Below are 16,346 nucleotides of genomic sequence, written 5' to 3' on the forward strand. Positions count from 1 at the left end.
CTTCTCTGTGACCTCTCCTCTACCTCTCCACAGAAGTTAGACGATATACTTAACCAGATTAGTAGATCCAGTAAACTAATTTTTGTCCCGATTTAAAAGGAAAAAAAGAATGTCAAAATGTACATGTGACAGCTGTTTGGGACTCTAATGTTATGGAAAAGCAGCTGTTTTCATTTATATTAGAGATATTAGTCATTCTCAGACTGGGACAGAGTATTTGGCTAATAGCTTGTGCTTTAACCTACAGAAAATACAGGTCACAGAGACAAAAACGTTGGCAAAATTCACAATATGATGGTTATACTCAAATGACACTTTGTTCTTAAAAAGTTTGGAAATATTTATAATGGGAAGCAACTATTAATAATGATGTTCTCATAGAAATCTGACATCTAATTCAATGAAATGGATGATAGCTTTTAGGAGAAGGAAGTTCCTAAATAGAGAAGGTTCATGTAAGTAAGGGAGAGAGAGCTTTGTAAGCTCTAGAATTTGAACATAAGCTATTTTCTTTTTACAAATTTGAAAAATTATTTTTACTTCATCAAAGTAACATATATGGCTTTGAAAGTAAATAATACTGCAAGTCCCATGGTGAAAAACAGTAAGTCCCTGCCCGCTCCCAAGTTCCTCCTTGTAGATAACAATTAGTTTAAGCTTTTTTTGGCTGTTTCTTCGGGTACTCATCTTCATGTTTTTTACTTGTTTTATTTCTTATTAGCACTCCTATTTAGCTATTATAAAAATCATTATAAATACAAAATGGTATCTGCAGCTTCCACCACAAAAGACGAGCATGCAATATGCGCTCCCCACCCCACCCTTCTCCGGAAGGTCAGAGGGCTTTACTCTTTTTCCTCTGTAACAGCGCCGGCTCCCTCCTGCCGGGCACCCTTACTTGACAGTCCATCCCTCCAGTGTCTGTCTGGGGGATACTCCTCTGGCTTCCCAAGGATTCCCAGGAGACAGTGTCATTTCGGGAACTTGTATGGTAACACTGATTTCAACGGATGTGCATGACTTCATTTTTAACCCAAGTGTGATGAATTTGCTCCTAAACAGTCAGTGGTGGCCTGGGCTGGCAGGGAATGAAGAGGCTGTGGGTGGCAGATTGGCTTTTCAGTTGATTTTACAAAAGGTGTTAGCCAACGAACCAACTGGGCCAGCAGTGGTACTGGTAATCCAAAAGGAACTCGTGTCTGTCCTCGAGGGGCTTTCATTTGCATGATTTACTCAATTAAAGCTCAACACCACTCTCCCACAGCCTCTCCCAAAGGAAAAGCAGGCTCACAACCTTTTCCTTCTCAAGGTACTGACAGCTGGCAACGCCACTGCATTAGGGGCTTACTGGAGACAGACCCAGGATGCCTCTGCAGCAGGGCCAAGTAGATGAGGGACTGTTCTCTCTAGCAGCTTCCAAGACTGAGACAGGGCTGTCCTTCTTCATGGTCTCCAGATGGAGACACTCACAACTCAGTTCACCCTGTTCCCACTGCCTTCTCCATTTCTCCCAGCAGCAGGAATGGTCAAAATAAGAGTTGCATGGAATAAGTGGAAAGACTGAGGAAGTGCCTGTTCCTTGGGACAAGACAGTCTTCAGCAGGCAAATCACAAACCTGGGGACTCAAGGAAGTTCTTTCTGTAGGAAAATGAAAAAACTTACATAAGCTGCAAGCAAAAACCCCTAAACAGTGTGTCTCATTGGTCTGTTGGGTTTTTATCCATCATCTCTCCATCAGAATATGAGGTCAGAATGGGCAATGGCCAGCACACCCACTGCCCAGAACATAGTACAGGCCCCATAAATACCTATTAAATGTGTGGGTTTGCTTTCTTACACACTGTTTGAAAGATCTGCATGACCCACGGTGTTGTTTTTTTTTGTTTTTTTTTTTTAAGACAAATCACATTTTATCTTAAAATTCACATTGTTCTGCTATTAAATGCAGCATGGGTAAAAGAAAAAAAGCAAGCAAGCAAGCTAGCTGAGTTTTGCTATGATTTGATATTTCTATGATCATGTGGTGACAGTTTCTGGGAAGACTGAAGAGTTCAAACAGACCACCTTGTATCTTTTGCAGCATTTCTGCTTTAATCATATCTCACTGATTTTGTTTGAAAAATTGGTTCAATGACACTGGCATCCACATGCTTCACTGACTATGATCAGCAGCTAGGGAACTAGAGAGGTGGATGCTCATACCGCTCCTTTCAGACCTACCTCCCTGTGCTAATCCAGTGCCATTTGCCTGACCTTTGTCTCTGGATATTGTGACTGCAAGGCAGAAAAAGTATCCTCTCTGACTAACTACTTTTCTTCTTCCTGCCCCCCCCCCCCCTTAATGCGCTTAATGTTGTAGATATGCAAGAGAAAGTATCACTATTTGACTCAAAAAGGAAAATTTTACACGTTATTGCAGTTGTTTAAAACTGTCTTCTAAATTGCTGGGACAGGTAGACTTCGTTGAGGCTGCACAATTTAAGGGGCAGATGCAGCACTCCAAGTCTGTGTAGAACTCTACAATCATTCTCTTCAAAGTCACACTGACGTTTGAGTGCACTGCTTTCTTTTAAATGTTTTATAAGGAGAAGAAACAGGCACTGGGAGGTACTAAACAATTAATACAAAAGTTTTTAAAAACCACTTGTAAATAAATTTGTTACAGGTAATTATATAGTGTGCTCATTTTAGAATTTTTGGCCTAGGAAATCAAATTTGTTGATACAAGTCACATGATGAAGGAACTCTGGAATAATTAACCCACCCTTCTATATATGGTATGGTTACCTCGTTAGTAAAAAAATGAGGGCTCACACTCTGGATCTAGCTTTCTTCTTGTTCAAAAAACAAAAAACAAAAAACAGTGCTTCCAACAGAATCAAATTCAAACACAATTCAAGGGCTCATTCTGCATAGGGGACACACTTTCCATAGACTTAATATACTAGAAAACAAAAAGTGCAGGAAAAGGCCAAGTCTTACATGTAGAAGAGGAAAGAAACCGAATCCTACAGACAAAGCCAGGTTTCCTGGTGTACCTGGCACAGTGGTGGCAAAAGGGATGACAGCAGCTGAGATCAGGTGAGCACTTATTAAAGACTGGTTTTTTAATGTGTTCCCTGAGAGGCAGTTATTACCCTTATTTTCAGAAAAGATAGCTGATGTAGGGAAGGGATGATGACTTGTCTAATTTCATGGCTTTTGAAAGGTACAGCTGGGCTGAGGACCTGAGCTGATCTGGTTCCAAAGGCTATGTCCTTTCTATTAACTTGTGTTGCCATCCCAAATAAGGTGTCTTTGGTATTTTTAGGGAGAAAGTACACCTGCCTCCTCTGAGCTCGGGTCTGTAACCTTACTCAGTGGGAGCACAGTGGTGAGCAGTATGGCCTGTGGAAATGAAGGTTCGCAGCCCAGCTCCACCACTTAGACTTACAAGTTTCTACAGTCTGAGCTTTAGTTCTCTCTATAAAACAAAAGCAACCAATTCAAATCGTTGTTTTTAAGAAGTAAAATATAATGGAAAAAAGTGTTTAGCAGATAGAGTATCAGTAAGTGGTAACCATTATTACATGGTAATTATGTATACAACTTAAAACCACAAGTCAATGGCAGAAACTGTGACCTCAAAGAAGTTATTTAACGTATTAGGTAATGAAAAATAAAATATCCCATAAGACTGGAGTTTTCATTGCCACAAGTATATGTGTGTGTGTGTGTGTGTGTGTGTGTGCATGTGCATATATATATATATATATATATATGAAATTCATATTAATATTACCTGGGTCTGAATTACATATTTTTAATTTTGGTAAGTCCTTTCTTATTTTTTATGACCAGTTTCTTTTCACAAAAAGTTGAGAGAACTATACGCTGAAAATCCACTTGCCTACCACCTAGATCTTACAATGAACAATTTACTATATTAGCTACATCATATATTGACCTATCAATCCATCCTATTTTTTTTTTTTTTTTTTGGGTGGGGGGAGTACCAGGGATTGAACTCAGGGGCACTTGACCACTGAGCCACATCCCCAGTTCTATTCTGTATTTTTTTTAGAGTCAGGATCTCACTGAGTTGCTTGGCTCCTCACTTTTGCTGAGGCTGGCTTTGAACTCATGATCCTCCTGTCTCAGCCTCCCAAGCAACTGAGATTACAGGCATGCAACACCACGCTGGGCAATCAATCCTATTTTTAAAAATGCATTTCACAGCAAGGAACAGACATCAGTACATGTGCCCTAAATACTTCAGCGAGGAAATCATTATCAAGTCTGACGTTTAAGATTTTCATTTTACTTTTGGGTCAAATTTACATAAGATGACATGCACAAATCTCATGAATACAATTTGACAGTTCTAACAAATGCATATACCTGTTTGATCCCAGCTCCTGCCAATACTTTGATTTCCTGTCAATATACAGACTATTACCCTTACTCCAGAGAGCTCTGGATCAGTCTCCCACATTAAGTGAGGAAGCTGTGGTACAGGGAAAAACACACAGGGCTCAAGAATCAAATTTCACCAATATTACTAGTGTGCACACACACACTGAGCATACATAGGTGTGTGTATATACATCTTCTATTTTATATATATCCACAGTTTTCTTGACTGGAGGAAAAAAAGAACAAAAAGATAATGCCCATCTCACAAGGTCTTTTGTAAAGGTTAAATACAAAAGTACCTGGAATACAGTTAAGTTTTTAGTAGAATGTAATTAAATAGAAATCATTACCTTGGTACTTTCTCTCTAGCTTCCCATCTCCCCTCAATCTAAGGATGCTGCCTTCAAAAAGAAAATGTTAAGGACAAAAAAAAAAAAAAAAAAAAAAAAAAAAGGTTAAATGAGAGATGAGGGAAAAGGCATCTCCCTGCATAGGCAGTCCTCTCCCAATTTATCCACTCTGACTTCAGCTAATTAAACATCTGTCTCAACGGGGTCCTAAGCAAATTAGTCATCCCCACTTTGTGACACTGATTGTTGGTTACAGCCTTTCCCCACTTGCTACCATTCCCAGAAACTTCTAGGAGTTTACTCACCAGGCACATGGCAAGGAATGATGCAGGGTTCCCATTAACCCCCTACAGTTGCCCTTGGTGCCAGTGCTGTTCATAATGCTGCCAGACGTGTCCTCAGACATGCCTCCCCCAAATAAACCTGCTAAGGGTGACAACTTTTTGTCTACATTTCTGATTTCTATAATCCAATATATCTTCTAAATGTTATGGATGTATATGTACCAAACTAAAACAAAGTATTTAATAAAAATTTTACTGAAAACCTTTTGTAAAAATTAGTTCTGATGACAAAGCAAGCAAGTAACGTAAGGTCTCAAATGAGGTGGACTGGAGTCTGGTAAATCACCAGGCAGACCTTTCTGAACACATAAACAAAAGCTTTGTTGATGATCAAAAGGCCAGCAGGTAAACAAGTGAAAGTGCGTGGTCTGAGCGTGTGCCCCTCTCTATGTGGGCACACACGCACCTGCCCACCTGCTTGGGCAGAAAGAGGGGGAGGCAGGTTGGGAGAAAACTGTATTCTAAATTACAGGGCACATCTTAGAAACAGTTTTCTGAAATTAGACTTTTTCTCAATTCCTTTTCCCACTCAAAGAACTGACTAAATTATATCTTTTAGAAAGAGAGGTGGCTAATGAACACATTAAAAACACTTAGCTACGATAAAGACCCAGATATGCAAATTAAAATGAGATACTAACTACTAACCATCAGTTTGACAAAAACTAAAGATCAGTAACATCCAGGGTTGGCAAGCGGGGGAGAGTGCTCTCATATGCTCTTTTTTTTTTTTTTTCCTCTCATATACTCTTGGGACTGACAAAGTATAAACTTCTTGAAAGGCAATTTGTTTTTATCAACATATTAAGTAAGTGAACTTCTGACAAGCAGTCCTGCATTTAAAATCTGGCACAAATGTACAATGAATATTCAGTCAAGATTGTTCACTGAATTTTTTTGTATACTCAATATTTTGAAATAATCGAAGTATCTTTCAATAGTGCTAAATATAGAAAAGTAAACCCCTTTACACATACAAACTTTTTCATGAGCTCACTTGACAAACATTTATTGCATGTCCTCGACTACATGACAGGCACCCGGCAGATGTTAATACAGGTACTCACAAAAAAGATGAAAAACAGGGACCTTGCCCACATGAACTTACAGCCTGTATGCATACCTGGGAGAACTGAATAATAATTTTAAAAAACCCCAATACCAAAGAATGTTAGAGGAAACTTCATGCTTTTTACTGCACACCTCCAAATTATTTGATTTTTTTCAAGTATTTAATTTTATTAAAAAAATGTTTTCAAGCTTATCTTTGCCACCACCTTCTTCTGAAATTAATTCCAGGAGATCCAGCTGTAGCTCTCAGCTACCCCGATTCTCCCAAATTGTGCATTCAGCTATAGTAAGAGAAACCCGACTTTTACCAAGGTGTCCATTCCTCCACTTCCTCTCTTCCCCACACTGTAGTTACGGTGCCATCATCTGCCAGGCAGATTCCTCAGGAGCCTCCGCACCGGTGCTCTTCTCATGTTCTCGGGCCTCTAATACATTTGTACAATGCTGATGGTGTGCATTGGGAAAGAAATTCTGACTACACTGCCCTCTTTTCAGTGGTCCTCCTCTGCCTTCAGAATAAAGTCCAAATTTAACACTTTACAAACATGACCTAGCCCCAAGTGACCACCTCAGCCTCATTGTGCCCTGCCCTCCAGCTCATGATCCTGAGTTGCCTGTGGTTTCCTTCTTTTGGCTGAGCATTCTTTCTCATCCCTCTTTGCCTGGCCCATTTCTGTTCCTCTTCAGGCCTCAGCCAGTTAACGTGCTCAGGATAGCCATCCCTGACTCCCCAAGACTGCATCAGGGTTCGCCCCTCCTTCTAAGAACACTCAGGCCTGAACTTACTTCCACTTGTCACATGCATGGTATTATTATTACCTGTTTATTTGCTTGTCTCTCCAACTAAACAGCAAGCTCTTTGAGACCAGGATCATTTCTTGGTCTCTACAAAATCCCTAGTGCCCACAAGTGCCTATTATGTAATAAGCCCCAATAAATGAAGGGACCTCTTCCAGGTCTGAGAATACAATCAGGCCCAGACTCGTCAGCTCCATCTCCTGTAGGTTAGCTCTGTCCCCATCTTCTACAGAACTTCTGTTTTATGACAACATCTCAGAATACATGGTCTTCTGCCTGGAACGTTCTTCTCATTGCCATCTATCAAACTCCTAATCAATCTCCAAAAAACCATCAGGGAAATCACGCAGGAGCACATTTTCTCAGCCCTGCCCGCCCGTAGTGTTACGTACTGCAGTCCCGCCTCACTTGCACTGCTTCAGTGGGCTGTGTGCTTCTGCCCTGCTTATGCATCTTCCTGTTTGGGTGCCTCTTTCTGTGTGTTCTCATCAGGTTTTCCACCAGATTTCTAGTTCAGTACTGGCACAGAGCAGGCAGCATTCAATGCTGACTACTGAATAGCGGCACCTTAGAGCCAAGCAGAGCCTAAAAGTGCACAGTCCATTCATGCAGTGAGTCCTCCCACACTCACCTCTCCCACAGTAGAGCTGAGGCAAGGGAGGCCCAGAGAGGTTAAAAATGTGATTATATAGTCCCACAGACTATAAGATAGATTCTAAAACACACTTTTAAACATTTCTAAAATCAGAATATTATAATCAATATGTGCATTTAATATGCTAGTATTTCTTGAGAGCCTATTATTAAATGAGTTGTGCTCTAGAATGAGCCTTCAGTGGACCCAGGGAAAGAGAGTTAAATAAATTTAACTAGAAAGGCTGTGTGTGCCTCCCACCCTCACAGAGCCTCTTAAAGTGTATGTCTTTTCTCTTCTTTTCACTCTGCTTTTTCATTAATCTAATCCATGCTTCTGACTGCCCTAGATGAAGTGAATGAATAGATTTTGTAATGGAAAAGGAACTTCTGAAAGATTAGCGACTAGCAGGAAGAGTAAATGCTGGTCAAATGTAGTTTTGGCGAATGATATATTTCAAGTTTTTCTGATGTGGCAGTTGCGAGAGCTCATAACACCCTTCTAAAATAATTGGGTCTCTAAAGTGGTTCCAAAAGATTTTTGCTTGACATAAATTCTCTAAATTTCTGGGCTTTCTGGATAAAATAGTTGACTGTAATGCCATCTTTAACATGCTCTGCTCTATACTGGAGAAGATCCATCAGGAGCCTCACAGCACTCCAGACAGAGGGAGGCTCAGGTGAGATGAAACAACAAGATGAAGAGGCAGGGACAGGAGGCGAGGAGGAATACTTACCTTGGAGCTTCCGGCCTAGGGCACTTCTGAGTTACACATTTAAACACCTTAGCAGTCCTAATTTACTGTATCATTTTGCCACTGGGTCACTGGATACCAAGTATCAGGTCTTTATTTCTTCCTTGACTCCCATACATAAGTGGCATCAACATGATTATTTATTCCTTCATCAGGAGGAGAAGTTGTCTGCAGAAATTACTGCCTCTTTGGGGGGAAAAGTACACTTAAACAGTCCTATTTACTTTTTCTTCCTCTTTTTTCTCTTTTTAGGATTATCTGCTATAGTATAAGGAAAGCATACTTCTGTGTCCCTAGCTTACAAACTCCATCTCCAAAGAACAAAGGACCTTGGGTTTTCTCTTTACACTTAGACATGAAGTAGGTCTCTGTTTGACCCTATCACCAGAAGATTCTTTAGCTTACTTGAGCCTCGACGAGCATTTCAAAGGCTCAAAGAGTTTTAAAAACCTGACTCCATCTACAACATACATGGGTTTCCCTTCTTAACAGGGCAGCTCAGGCCAGGTGTATGTTGCTTTAAGAAAGCTAGACATAAAACATTAAAACTGACACCAATACAGACAAACTGTGCAATTACAAGAAGAATTCCTGGCTTTATATCCAGATTCACCACAGGGTTCCTTTAAATGCTGCTCTTCCCTAGTGCATTTAGATCTCACAATCAATGAACATTTCTGTTTACAGAATTTTAAATTTGTTTTCCCATTAGGGTTCTAATAAGCAACATGGTACAAATAAAAAGAGTATGGGCTCTGAGGTCAAAAAAGTCTGGGCTTCAATTTAGATTCACCATTTACTTACTATGGAAATTTAGGTAACTAACTTCTCTCAGAGCTGGGGAAAGAGAAGCTGGGAGAAATACCTGATTACACATGTAGTTATCAGAGTTCCTTGCTTCTAAAAACACACTGTGTGTGTGTGTGTGTGTGTGTGTGTGTGTGTGTTTGTGTGTGTTATGGGGGATTGAACCCTGAGGCTCTCTACCACTGAGTTATTCCTTCAGTCCCTATTATTATTATTTTTTATCGTGAGACAGGGTCTTGCTAAGTTGCTCAGGCTGACCTGGAACTTGCCATCCTCCTGCATGAGCTGGGGTTATAGGCAATTGCCACTATACCCAGCTTTCTTTTTTTTTCTGTGGTGCTGGGGATTGAACCCAGGGCCTTGTGCAAGTGAGGCAAGCACTCTACCAACTGAGCTATATCCCCTGCCCTGTACCCAGCTTTTCTGTTCCCTTTTTTTCCCTTCAGTGCTGGGGATGAAATACAGGGTACACTGTGTGCTAGGCAAGTGCTCCATTGCTGAGCTACACTCCCAGCCCTCCATTCGCTTTTTAATATTTCTGAAGTCTCATCTATAAATCAGGCATAATAAAGTCTGCTTTCTGGGTGTATTGTACAGATTAAGTGAGGTAATATCTGAAGAACACAAAGGTGCTCAAGACATCAGCCCTCACTCCCCTTGGAAATCAGATCTTGCTTTTGGAAAGACCAGCTCTTCCTCTGACCCAAAGCCCTTTAAAACACTCTTGATAAACAAAAACTCATTTGCATACAACTTTCTAGGTCTGGCTGGCATGAAAATAAGGCCTACCATATGCAGTATTGCAGACTGACCCTGTTGCCGGCTCCAGCAGGTCCACACAGGGCCACAGATCTAAATTCCTCCCCCTTTGCCTTGTCCAGGTCTATCTGACCTGTACCCATCACACTGTAACCACCAATTCTGTACACTGTCCCCCGCTCTCCCTGGCCTCACATTTCTTTCCAGTTCTTTTCTTTCTTTAGGTTCATGGTCTCTGCACGTTCCTTCTCCTCTTTGAGACTCAGTGGTTGGAAGTTTGGATTTTATTCTGAATGCAAATGAAGTCAAGAAAGGGTTTGGAGCATATATGATCTGATTCATATTTAGGAAAAGTAGCCCTGATTGCTAAAAAGTGCTTAAGAACAGAAGCAGGAAAACCAGCCAGGGTGCTATTTTCAATAGTCCAGATGATAATCACAGTGACTTGGGCTTATCCAATGGAGATGGAAAAGACTGAATGGATTCAGGATATATTCTAGAGGTAAAACTGACATGTCTTGCTAATTGTTAAGACATGGGGAGATACAGTAGGGAAAAACCGAAGACTGACAATTGGCCATGTGGTTTGGTGATTGGGTGGATGACTGTACCCTATGCTGGGCACTTATTGTGGGTCAGTCTCTCTCTCTCTTTCTCTCTCTCTCAAATTATTTTAGTTGGCAACAGGCCTTTATTTTATTTATATGTGGTGCTGAGAATCTAACACAGTGCCTCCCACACACTAGAAAAGCACTATGCCACTGAGCCACAACCCCAGCCCTATTCTAAGTCTCTTAAGGGTCAATTTGACTACAATTTTGGGGTGGGAGAAGTTAAGTAAATTCAACTGTGTAATCTAAATGTTCTCTTTATCCTTAAATATGGCAAGCCACTCCTTTGAATGGCACTGCCCCTCGTCATAATTCTCTACAGCCTCTTGTGAAGGTCACTATTCAAATGTCCATTTCCAGGGGAAAGTTTCCTGAACGCCCTACAGGATGCAGTGAGTTCACCAGCATTCTAGTCTTCTCCCTCTCAGGTCCTCATGTTTACTCTCCTTCTAGAACATAACGTCCTTCTCAGCAAGGGCCTTGTGGATCCTCACCACTGCTTCCTTGACCCAGCTCATATCTAATATATGGGGGCACATGAAAGTGAATGTACCCCACAGCTACAAATATACTATGGATCAATATACATCAATAGATTTCACTTGAATTTTTAAGAATTCAATGATGCCATTATTAGTGTCCCTCAGACCAGAACCCCACTCCCTGTGGTAGATCCTTGTCCCCTCTCTCTGCTGTTAGCAGTATGTTAGGGAATTCCCTACTCTGCTTTAAGGAACATCTTGGTGACATTCTAGGGGTCTTGTGAGATCAGAGAAAACTAGCAAGCAATAGGTTCTCTGTGACTTAATTTGACAAAGCTAACACTTTCACGTTATAGGTGAAATTTAATAAGAGAGAGTAGAAATGCATGTCACTAGGTTTATAACAGCAGAACATTTTTGTAAAAGGATCTCCACACTAATAAAAATTTTTCTTTCACATCAAAAGGCAAGAATGGATGGGGATAAAGAACAGTGAATATGCTTCTGTTCAACTTTCAGCAGATAATAGAGAAAAGCAACTCCATTTCATAATGAGAATGAATACTGAATCAGAGTGACACAGAATTCTAATCTGCTTGGTTAATCCCGCTTCGAAGGCTTTTCTCTTTTGTAGATCAAGAGGTTCCTGAATTCCTGGGTCAGTGGTAAAATTAAAACTGATCTGCCTCCATTTCTCAACCGTATCTCTGTAATACTCAACATCATGTTTTAGGAGACTGGTGGGTAACAGTATTTTTAAACAACAATAAACAGAATACTGAGAAGCTCAGGAGGTCACTGATAATGCAGGTGACCTTGACACAGGGAGATACCGATGAACTGAGGTCTTTATTTACTAAACAGGTGAGTATATTTTACTGGCTGAATCCTGGGGCCTGACAGGTTATCTTCACTGTGTCAAAACTCACTCATGTAACTATTAAAATTAATAAAAAGATTTCATCAAATTTCCTGAAACCTGATTCTCCATTTACTATTTTCTTCAACCGTGGGGACTCCCTAGCAATGCACATAGATTCCAAATGTCAATAGGTCAGTAATAAAATGAAAAGCTATAGAGAAACTGTAAAAGACAATTAAAAATAGACTTTAAAAAATGGACCTTAGTGGAGAGCTGATAGGAACACACTGTGGAGGGACCACTATAGCTAAGTACTTGAATACTAACAGGAAAAAGCCCTGCAGTGTTCACAAATAGTTATGATTTGATGAAATAATTATAAGTAATACAAGTCAAAATTTGGATTAGTTACAAGAGTTTGTAATGATATCCTATCCTAAAAAGCAAAACTATTTTAAAGTCCTCTGTGTTTCCATTGACAAAGCAATTTACCTAAAGAAGTATTTCTGCTCAAACAAATACTTTCTGATTTTTTTTTTTTTTTTTTTTTTTTTACAAATAGCAAGTGCCAAAGGGAAGGACAATAAAGTATTTAAATATTAGGACTGTCATTAAGCCCACAGTTTGATTTAATAATGAAATAGTTCAAATTCTTTATTTATTGTTACTATTAAATGAAGCACTATGTGGTCATTCTGGAAAAAGCGGAGAAGTTAAAGGGTTGTGGATTAGAACAGAGGCTTGCTGTTAGTCTATCAGAGGATTTCTGAAATCTTGCTCTAGTATTAATTAACACCTAATGAACAGAGTGAGAGTACCAACTCCACGTGGCACACACACGTTGCTTTATTTCAGATGGCGTTTTCCCACTTCTCACTTAAGTTAAATAACAATAACAAAGAGACAAATGGGTTCTGCACTTCATCAGATAAAAGCTGCTTGACAAGAGGGCTGAGCACTCTGATCCTGTTCTGGACATGGGACGTAAGAGGACACTGTGGGACACTAAGGAAGTAAAGGACGAGTATCTCTAGCTTGGCATTTCTTCCCACCAAGTTCATGACTAAGTTCATGTGTCATAATGGGCAAGTGCTAAGTATTTGATAGCAATTATGAGTATCAACATGTTTTTTTTAAAGTAAATGTACTTGTGTTCCCCTCTATGACATCAGAATTTTTCCTCTTTTCATTAATCACCCTTTAAGAAAAATCCACTCCACATCACAAAGTGCAAAACCACAAAATATACTCTGCCTTTACCATGCTAACCTTAGGCAAATATCTTAGCCAACTGGAGATCTTCCTATATCAAGAGACCAGACTTTTAATAAAGCAATTGAAAGAGCTTCTTATAAGAGCTCTTTGGATTAAGAAAATGGACAGTAATTTATGTAAACGTATCAATCTCAATTGGCTTTCTAGTATGAAAAGGGAATAAATAATGCAGATCACTTTTTCTGATATGAGTCCTAAGTCTTTGCCAAGGATATGGCAAAGACTCTGATGGAAATGGTGAACATAAATAAATGTGTGTGTGATAAATGTGGATGCTGGGGACGGACATAGATAAACAGGCATAAAATTGGACAGAGATGGCTGCAGACAGAAGGAAAGACACTGGCTCAGCTGTATTCCGATAACTTTATAGGAGTTTCATGGTCTTAAAAAACCTGTGACAGCAGAATTTCTATTGAGAAGGTTAAAAAAGTTCTATTTCCTTCTTAGGGACAATTCAAAATACTGCACTCTTACAGTATAAAGAATTAGGTCACAAAATATGCTATTATGTAAAAAATTTAGAGACAAACAAGAGAAAAGAACCCAGACTCTAAAGAATGGATGCTTATTAAATATCTCTGAGTATCTGAGGCTCTTTAAAAACTACTGATTGGCACCTGGAACCCCAAAACATCTACTTTCCCCTGGGAATCAGAGGCTATGCCTCTTCAATCATCCCTTAAATGCAAAGAGGTTTGACCCCCATGCAATAGATAAAAGTCACCCAAAAAATGAACAAAAGAGGTGTTTGGAAAAACCAGAACACCATTCATCCCAGCTAACGACTTGTTCATTATGAGTGATGATGGATAAAGACTTCTCATGCTGAGATGAAATCAAGATTTATATGCATTGTTTCCTCTCCCAACTTGTGGGAAGATCATCATCATTTAATTCTATCTCTGCGGCCAGTGATGGGCATCCAGAGAGCTGGTTATCAAACGGCGCAGTCAGCTGGCAAAAGCCGAAACGTGCAGTTGGCACATCTGGACGGAGCCGCCACAGCCGAGGGTGAACAATGACTCCTGGCAAGCATCCAAATTGCTTGCAGACGCTAGCAGGTCTCATCTACAACCGCCCCTACCAGCATCTCTCTCTCTCTCTCTTTTTTATGAGAATCAGATTTTCATTGCTCCATTCAATTGCTCTCCTCTGCCATTTTTTACAGCTCTTATCGTTCCCCTGGAATATGGCCTTGAGACAGCTCATCCGTGTCCTTCACTGTGTTATCTCTTCTAACTTTTATTAAAACTTCAGCTTTCATCTGAAGATAGCTAATTAAATCTGGAACAGATTATATGCTTCCCCTTAAAAAGAGCACAAAACTGTTTTCTTCAATAAGAGCAATGCTTTTTTTCCTTTCCAAAAGGTAAAATCAGGTGTTTAAGAAGTCTTTTTATTTACAAAGCTCTTTGACATGTCATATACAGGTTGATTTATATTAAAGTTGTCTGTAGTATGACAAATCTTAGAGCTATTTCTCAAAATAATTATTTTTCAATACCAGCAATATTTTTCCCCCATATTCTTTAAATATCATAGCTAGGACCATGAGCCTATTTTCTACACCAAGTTGGATAGTAAAGAGTTAAAAGACTAATATGTATTTGTAACCATAAAGTGATTTATCTTTAAAAAATATTTTTGAAGGTTGCCCTCATTTGGTAAAAATGAAATTTTTTTCTTCTATTTCCCCCCCCGTATCTTAGACACTGGTAACTAAAGTTCTCCTTTGAAAAATTATGTGAAAACATGAAATTAAAAGCAATAATTCAAGTTCAGGATTGATTCAGTTTTTAAGACAGTTTTACATCAACTAATGGTTAACACAAGTAGCTCTGTCTTAATTTACCACAAATTATTAATGATGGAATGTCCACAACTGATATGAACACATTCTTCTCACATATGCCACTGACCCAGTCTCTTCCTAAGGCCCAGCCGGGGTTTGGTTGGGGGTGCGGGTAGTTAAATCACTTTTTTGTGTGTGCACGTTTGCTAACCAAACTTCCTAGCAATGATATCTGAAAGAATCTAGCCCTTTTCACTAAGGGTTAAGCTTCCGTCGCCGGGTCGGATTCAGCTCTCCCACCTGATATCTTCTGGGATCCTTTTCTTCGCTTCACTGCCTTCAGCAAGATCTCCTTCATGGTGACCTTGGTGTTGTCCACCTGAATGAGGGAGAATCCATGAGCAGCATTTCTGCAGGAAAAGACAGATGTTAAATCATCATCAACATTCAACCAGAGAGATGTTATTACAATCTTCTTTATATTTCAAAAAGTTTTAAAGTGTACATAGATTATTAGTGCCACTTACTTGAAAATAGGTTGTATTTAATATACTTCTAATGTGGAGTGGCAGTCATTGTAATAAAGTAGTTCCAAATTAAAGAGAGGTCAGGGTTAGGGAAGTGTTTGGTTTTTTTTTTTTTTGTTCTTCTGATTTATCTCAAATTAGACCTAATAGGTGTGTGTGGGTCAGTAATACTGTGTGTTCCTGATGCTGGCTCCACTCAGTCAAATCCTGCATCAAGGACTGACAACTGGAAACTTGGCGTGTCAGCAGATGTCACTGCAGGCAGATCCTGCCATTGTAATAAGCAGCCCTAGAGGAAAAGCATCATGGGGGCTGAGGGAAAGGACACCCCAAAGCAATTTAGATGGGGGAAAAGAAAAGGCTCTTCTAACTGGCTAGTAAAGCATACATCTCTCTTTATATGTATTATTAAATATACAGTTTGTACACATGTCAGTAGGAATGTTTACATTTACTTAGTCCTAAAAAGCCAAACAAAATATTACCTGAAGCGCAAACAATTATAGGACAAAACAATAGCACTATGTGTAAGCTTCTAATCCATCAAATTAGGTAGGGGTGGGGGCTTCATCTAAGGGAAAAAAAGCTAAGGAACAAGTAAACTAAAAACAGCAGCCCATATCCTGGGTGAGGTATAACCTCACCCAAGACTGTTAATTGCAAAAGCAAGTAACACAACTACTACCCACTACGCCTGGGCACGGGAACAAAACAGGCCCATTCCAAATAGTTCATGTAACAAACAGGACCCAAGTTTCCAACTATGGAACATGGGAATTGCCACGAGGAGTCTGGTCACATTCCCATTTCCCTGTAAGAATCTCAAAGGGGAACATAGCCAAAAATCATGGCAGAACTTCCTATTGACAAGAAATCTGAAA

The 16,346-nt window shown here is 39.7% G+C and overlaps 1 protein-coding gene across 16 annotated transcripts in view; it reads right to left on the minus strand.

The window, feature by feature from the left end:
* MAPKAP1 (MAPK associated protein 1) overlaps positions 1-16,346 on the minus strand; it is a 227,585-nt gene that overhangs the window by 76,132 nt on the left and 135,107 nt on the right. For all 16 annotated transcript variants that reach the window (XR_013759712.1, XM_079113808.1, XM_079113807.1 and 13 more), the window contains one exon: positions 15,239-15,348. Coding sequence is in view for 15 of the 16 variants with exons in the window: in XM_079113808.1 (XP_078969934.1) it covers positions 15,239-15,348 (110 nt within the window). In the remaining variant the exon portion in view is untranslated. The remainder of the gene's footprint in view (positions 1-15,238; positions 15,349-16,346) is intronic.

Source organism: Sciurus vulgaris (genome assembly GCF_902686455.1).
Source record: "Sciurus vulgaris genome assembly, chromosome: 15".
Lineage (NCBI taxonomy): Eukaryota > Metazoa > Chordata > Mammalia > Rodentia > Sciuridae > Sciurus > Sciurus vulgaris.